Below are 7,094 nucleotides of genomic sequence, written 5' to 3' on the forward strand. Positions count from 1 at the left end.
CCTTCACTTAACAAAGTGTCAACAGACTTTGTATCACTCCTCAGGGATAAAGGGAGGGGAAGAGGATAAGGAGGGGGACCTTTAAATTATTTTCCCACGATTATGAACCAACACCTTTCCTCTCTATTCTATCCTGAAGCAGAGCAGGGAGGAACCCAAAATAAAAATGGGAGCTTACTTTTCATCATTTGCCTCACCTAAGAACTTACCTGTGATAAAACTAGCAGTTTTCTAGTAATCTGCTATGAAAACAATAACTACTGAAAAATTATTAGGATTTTTTTATTGAGTGGATATATGCAGGTGGCAGATATAGTCTCTGCCCTTTGAAGCTAGCATTCTGACAGTTGGCCGAGACTTCTAGCTATAGATTGTTTTTAATAGTCCTGGAAATTCAGTTATTAAAATGTAAGTGGCACTGAGTCAAGAACTATGGATGACCGATGAACATTAATTATCAAGGATCCTAGGACGGACAGAGACTGCCGTTCTTCTTTTTGTTGACTAGAAATCACTTCTTCTGCATAGTATTTGTCTTTTAAGAAACCAAACCACTTAAAAAAATTTTTTTGTCAATTGGCCAAGACAAGTTCATGTTTCTATAGTTGCATACTACATATATAGAACCATATATGTTACATATTTATATATACACGAGATCCTCAAAAAGTTCATGGAAAGATTTGTATTCTCCCTTTTTAAATTATTTTTTATTTTTTTATTTTGGTGGCTGGCCAGTAAGGGAATCTGAATCTGTGACCTTGGTGTTATAAGGCTGCACTCTAACCAACTGAGCTAACTAGCCAGCCCTGTATTCTCTTTTAATTATATTTTTCCACGAACTTTTTGAAGTACCCTCATATTTATATATACGTGAATGCCTGCTACTTATATTTAAACATAACCATGAAGTAACTGTTTGGTTTTTTACTTTTTCCTCTGGCTGGAAGCCTCACGTGACTGGGGAAGAAGGCTACTCTGATCAGTTGGGGAGTCAGTTCAGGGAGGCTAATAAGGTGAGTACCCAGAGCTGTAAGAAAGATCAAGTAAGAGCTCATGAAAGATCAAGTAAGATGTGGAAGACAAGGGCCATTAGGCTCTGTATTAGTCGGTTTTGTGTTGCTATAACAGAAATACCTGAGATTAGGTAATCTGTAAGGAAAAGAGGTTTATTTGGCTTACAATTCTGGGACATCTGCATCTGGCATGGGCCTCAGGCTGCTTCTACTCATGGCAGAAAGCAGCAAGCAGCCGGTGGGTACAAGCAGATCACATGGCGAGAGGAAGCAAGAGAGAGAGAGATGAGGTGCCAGGGTCTTTTAAACAACCTGCTCTTCTGGGAATTAATAGAGTGAGAACTCACTCATTAATCCCCCCACTTGGGGAGAGCATTATTCCATTCATGAGGGATCCACCCCTATGACTCAAACAGCTTCCAACACTGTCACTTTGGGGATCAGATTTCTGCATGAGTTTTGGGGGACAACACATCCAAACTATTAGGCCCCAGTGTCATTTAACAGGTACTTATTAAGGTTTTACTATAGGTCAGACACTAGGCTAGGGCCTTAATAGTGAACAAGGCAGAGTACCCCTCCTCATTCCTCTTCATCTTGTTAACTTTTATGTCTTCAGAACTCAGCTCAGACCATCAGCTCTGCCAGAAAGCCACCTCTTCAGGTTCTCCTCTTCAGGGCATACTTTAGCCTAGCCTTTTTTGTTTTTGTTGGCTGGATAGTATGGGGATCAGAACCCTTGACCTTGGTGTTATAACACCGCATTCTAACCAACTGAGCTAAACAACCAGCCTTCTTTAGCCTTTATCACACTATTATTCTCTTTTCATTTTTCTGTCTCCCAATCTGGACTATGAGCAACTTAGTATCTGTTTATCTGTTTATTATCTACTTACCTTCACGAGAGCAGAATTGTTGAATATTCACTTCAGTATCCATGATTTATATAACAGTGCTTGGTACATAGTAGGGAATATCTGTTGGATGGATTGATGGACAGAAGGATGGCTCTTCAATGCCAGGCACCATGCCTGGATCATAGTAAGCCTTCAAGACTGCATATGAAAATTATTAATGAGTTGTACTGAAAAGAAGAGTAGCTAGTACTAATAGAGGAGTCATTAAAAAATAATACTTGCTTTAAGGAATTTATAGTCTAACGGAAAAATTCCAACTCATATGGTCTTTATCAAGGTGAAAAAAAAAAACATCAGTACAGTTGCATAGAACTGTCACAATGTTTATGTTAATTATAGGTGTGGCACTAGTACAGTATCTAGAACATAAAAGGTGTTCAGTAGATATTTGTTGAAAGATAACAATGAAGTATTCAATGATACAAAACTAGTCAGAAACATGGGCAGATGTATTTAAAAGTATTCCTCATCATATCCTTCCTTGCTCTGACCTCCTATTTTTACTTGTACAAATACTACCTTTAACTTTTCTATTTCCAATATTTATTACACATCTACATGCCAGGCATTGTGTAACTTTTTAACAAATTTGGATTATGTCACTCCCCTGCTCAGAATTTTTTAATGGTTCCCACCACCTATAGAAGTAATTTTCAAACCTTTGGGTTCAGAATAACCCTGGGTGGTGTGGGGGTTGGATAAAATGCAGATTCCTAGGCTCCTCCCCCCTAAAGTCCTGATTCAGGTTATTTGAGGTTAATCTCTGGAATGTTTATTTCAAGAAGCACCACCGTCTTCCAAGTAATTGATACCAGTGGTCCATGGAACACACTTAACACACTTAGGGAAGCATGGACTATGGTATCAGTTCTGTCATAAAAGGTCCTTAATGGGCATTTTCTGTCTACTTCTCCCACCTCATTTCCTACCATCCTCCATTTCTGAGACTTTTTGCTTTAAGAAAACCAAACAGTTTGCTTTTTGCCTACATACCATAATTCCTCGTGCCTCTGTACCTTTGTTTGTACAAAGGTCCACCCCAAATCGTCTGCCTAACCCCTCTTAATATTAAGTAGCTGCTGAAAATCTACCGTTTCTGGTTTTCTCAGAGGACTTAGGTGCACCTTTTATCTATAGTACCATCTGTGTAGGTGCGCATGTCCATGTGTACATGAGTGTTTGTGTGTATCCGTTTGCACACCCCCAACTTTCACAGTATTTTGTTTGCATGTCTGTCTAGATGTTGCACAGCTAAACTCTGCATAAACTATTTCTTTCTTGAAGGCAGAGACTATTCTCTTCTTTTCTTTTCAGTACTGAGCATCTTGCTCCATACTTAGGAGGGGTTCAAACTTTTGGCTAGGTGATTCGTCCTAGGTCACAGAGCTGATAAACTGCAAAGTCAAAATCTGAACCAAGATCTTCAAATTCCACATGCAAAGCTCATCCCAGGTCACTGTTCCACCTTTTTGATGATCTAAGTGGTTGTCACTTCCATAGGTTTGTGCCTCCCCTTGAACATTTGACATTTTATTTCATGTTATAAGGAGATTTGGAAACAGGTCTTATCTCCCTCTTCAGAGCATCAGCCTCTCCAGTGCAGAAGGCTCAATCTTATTCAATCTTTTTATTCCCAACAAGGCCTAGCAAAGTATCCGGCGCTTAGTAGTACAAAAATTTTGTTGTTGTTGTTCAACGAATTACGCAGCTATTTATATAACAGACACGACTAACAAAATTCCTGACGTTTTAAGCTTTTGCTACTAGGACTGCAACCTTGCTCCACCCGGCGTCGCGCAGGCTGACGGCACAATCCGGACCAAGAACTACCAATCCCAGAATGCCGAGCGAAGAGGCGGGCTCTGCAGGAGCCGCCGAGAGATTGGCGAGCGGGGAGGCGTTTCCTTCCGGCGGGAAGCACCCCGGAGGCGGGGACTGAGGGAGGCGTTGGGACGCGATTACCGGGTTGGGTGGGCCCTACCTGGGAGGGGTTTGTGGGTCCTCTGCCCGCTGAGGAGATGGATGAGGACGGGCTTCCACTCATGGGGTCAGGCATAGACCTGACCAAGGTTTGTAAAAGACGGAATTGAACTTCCGGCGACCGGGGAGGAGGATGGGGAAGGGACGTCCGGTTCCCAGGGAGACCCTACGTCCCGAGGCCTCACCCTGTTTCTGGCACCTGGTCCCTCTTGTGCAGTACTCAGGAGGGAGAGCTCCACAGTTCACCTTGAAAAGAGGTTCCTCCTCAGCTGATTAAGGAGACGGTGTGCTTCTCCCAGTCTTTGCTTCCGGTGTCCCTGCCAACCTGCCCAAGGTTGACCCTCTGCCGACACAAGCGACCTCTAACCCTACCTCTTTTATTCGGCTTCCAAGTTTTTTGTATTTATGTGTGTTGCTTTTACCAGCTAAAATTCGTATTTGTTAATCTAGAGCCTATTCTCAAACTTTTATGCAGCCTCTGTCATCTTTAGACGCCTGTCCTCCCCAGCCCCCCACCCAACACACACAGTTTAGGAAAACAAGTTAAAGGCTATTCTCCGTCCTTCAGGAAATTAATATCACAAAGCAAAATGTCCCGTTATTATGTCCAAATATCAAAAGAACTACACGGTTTAAGTTCCTCCTGTACGAGTCATATTTGTTTTTACATAACACAGGTGCCAGCTATTCAACAGAAAAGAACGGTGGCATTTCTAAACCAATTTGTGGTGCACACTGTACAGTTCCTCAACCGCTTTTCTGCAGTTTGTGAGGAGGTAGGTCTTGTGATACTGGTTTATAGAATAGCCTAGAAATCACCTTCGCTTATTTTTGAGATTGACAAGTGGAGTAAAATAATAATTACGGTTATTATGTATTCACATTCATGTCCTCTTGCCACCTAATTGTGCTAACACACTTTAAATTCTCTTTGATAATGTTAGGATCAATCCTGCACCTCACATCTGCTGAATTAGTGTTCTAGAGGCCGAGTAAAATAATAATTACGGTTATTATGTATTCACATTCATGTCCTCTTGCCACCTAATTGTTCTAACACACTTTAAATTCTCTTTGATAATGTTAGGATCAATCCTGCACCTCACATCTGCTGAATTAGTGTTCTAGAGGCCTTTGTGAGATAGTTCAGTCAAGCTTATTGTGATTAAAGAGAACAAAAGGAAATCCCAAATTTTACAGTTAAAAACATTTTTTTATTTTGAAATTTGTTATTCATTCTCCCATCCCAAAGATTTATTTTTAAGTACATATTGTTTTAGTTTATATTAAAATTATTTCACATCCCTGATCGAAAAGATGGCTAGTAGAGGTATCCAAGGAACATAACTTTGGCATCAAATATCATTATGGAAATAAAAATACTTTCTACAAATGACTTGTGAAACGAGGATTAAGTACTCAGTTAAAGATTAGGTACTAGGTCCAGGGACTCCTGTCTTTTAAATAGCCAAAAAAAGATGATGGGGAGGAAAATGAGAAACATGGGTTGAAATTGGATGTGAGAAAAGAGAAAAACTGAATTATGAGACTTAGATAATGCATAGGTGAGTCAATTGAACATTCTATCTTATATAAGGTATAGCCTTAGGAAGTAGATTTTGTTGTGTGTGCTACTATTAAAAAATTGCATAGAAACAGGAAAACTATTTTCACTTGTATAAGATTCCAGATGTTCATGCCTAGTTATCAAAATTTCTTCTGCCTTCTCACTAAGACGAAAGTGAGATATGATCATTGATACTGTAAGGGGCTCAATTCTATGTATTTTATACATTTTTCTTTTTATTATCAGACCTTGATGTCCAACAATGTATTTTATATATTGTCAGTCCAGAGACTGTGTGCTTGCTTCCAATGAGTTTTATCTTGTACTGCTGCCTCTTTAAATAGGATATAGAATTGATTGAATAAACACTAGTAAGCCAAGATTTTCACCCTTCAACTTTTATACCAGGGCAGAGTAGAGATGTAGGGAGGGACTATCCCAGGATTGTCAGCACAAAGGAGCAAATGCTCCATCCCTATAATTCATATCACCAGGTTAAAAAATAAAACAAAGCAACAAGGAAACACACCTATGAGAGCAACTTGATTGGGCTGCCCCAAGTCAGAGATAGCTCCTCAACTTTGTAATGCCTAACAATTTTCACTGCCTGGGGAGTGAGTGCTATTTACTGACAACTCCATCAAAAATAACAATAATCATCTCATTTATTGATAGCTTATGAATGACCAAAGCCTCATGATTCAGTCTTTAACCTCTCTCTGTTCTTCTCTCAACTTCCCTGGAATTGTTTTGGCTGTATCACTATTCCCTATCACTTCTTTGGACTCTAGAGAAAAACTTATGACATTTAAAGGTAGTCTATCCCTTTTCTCCTTCTATTTGGATCTTATTTATATATTTGCTCTAATTGACAAGTAAAAATTGTATATCTTTGTGGTGTATAACATACTGTTTTGATATATGAACACATATGGAATGGCTAAATCAAGCTATTTAACATTTGTACTACCTCACATACTTTTTGCATGTGTGTGGTGAGAACACTGAAAACCTACTCTCAGCAATTTTTAGGAATACAGTATATTGTTATTAACTGCAGTCAGTATGATGTACAATAGATCTCTTCAACTTATTCCTCTTATCTAACTGAAATTTTATATCTTTTGAACATCTCCCCAATCCTAGCCCCTAGCTACTGTTAACTGCCATTTAACTTCTGTTTCTATTAATTTGACCTTTTTACACATCAAGTATAAATGAGATCATGCAGTATTTGTCTCTGTCTCTGGCTTTTTTCATTTAACACAATGTCCTCCAGGTTAATCCACATTGTCACAAATGACAGAATTTTTTAAGGCTGAATAGTATTCCATTGTGTATATATAACACATTTTCTTTATTCATCCATTGATGGATACTTAGGTTGATTTCATATCTTGGCTATTGTGAATAATGCTGCAGTGAACATGGTAGTACAGATATCTCTTCAACATACTGATTTCATATCCTTTGGCTATATACTCGGTAGTGGGATTGTGGGATCACATGATAGTTCTGTTTTTAATTTTTTGAGAAGCCGCCATACTGCTCAAATAGCTGTACTAATTTATATTCCCAACAAGGGTATACAAAGGTTCTCTTTTTCCATTCCAC

The 7,094-nt window shown here is 39.3% G+C and overlaps 1 protein-coding gene across 1 annotated transcript in view; it reads left to right on the plus strand.

Annotated features, from left to right (window-relative positions):
- Positions 1–3,896: 3,896 nt before the first annotated feature.
- CCDC53 (coiled-coil domain containing 53) overlaps positions 3,897–7,094 on the plus strand; it is a 59,239-nt gene continuing 56,041 nt past the window's right edge. The window contains exons 1-2 of the mRNA XM_008588777.1: positions 3,897–4,002; positions 4,591–4,689. Coding sequence (XP_008586999.1) covers positions 3,952–4,002; positions 4,591–4,689 — 150 coding nt within the window. The 5' untranslated portion in view covers positions 3,897–3,951. The remainder of the gene's footprint in view (positions 4,003–4,590; positions 4,690–7,094) is intronic.

This window comes from Galeopterus variegatus, unplaced genomic scaffold (assembly GCF_000696425.1).
Source record: "Galeopterus variegatus unplaced genomic scaffold, G_variegatus-3.0.2 Scaffold5029, whole genome shotgun sequence".
NCBI lineage: Eukaryota > Metazoa > Chordata > Mammalia > Dermoptera > Cynocephalidae > Galeopterus > Galeopterus variegatus.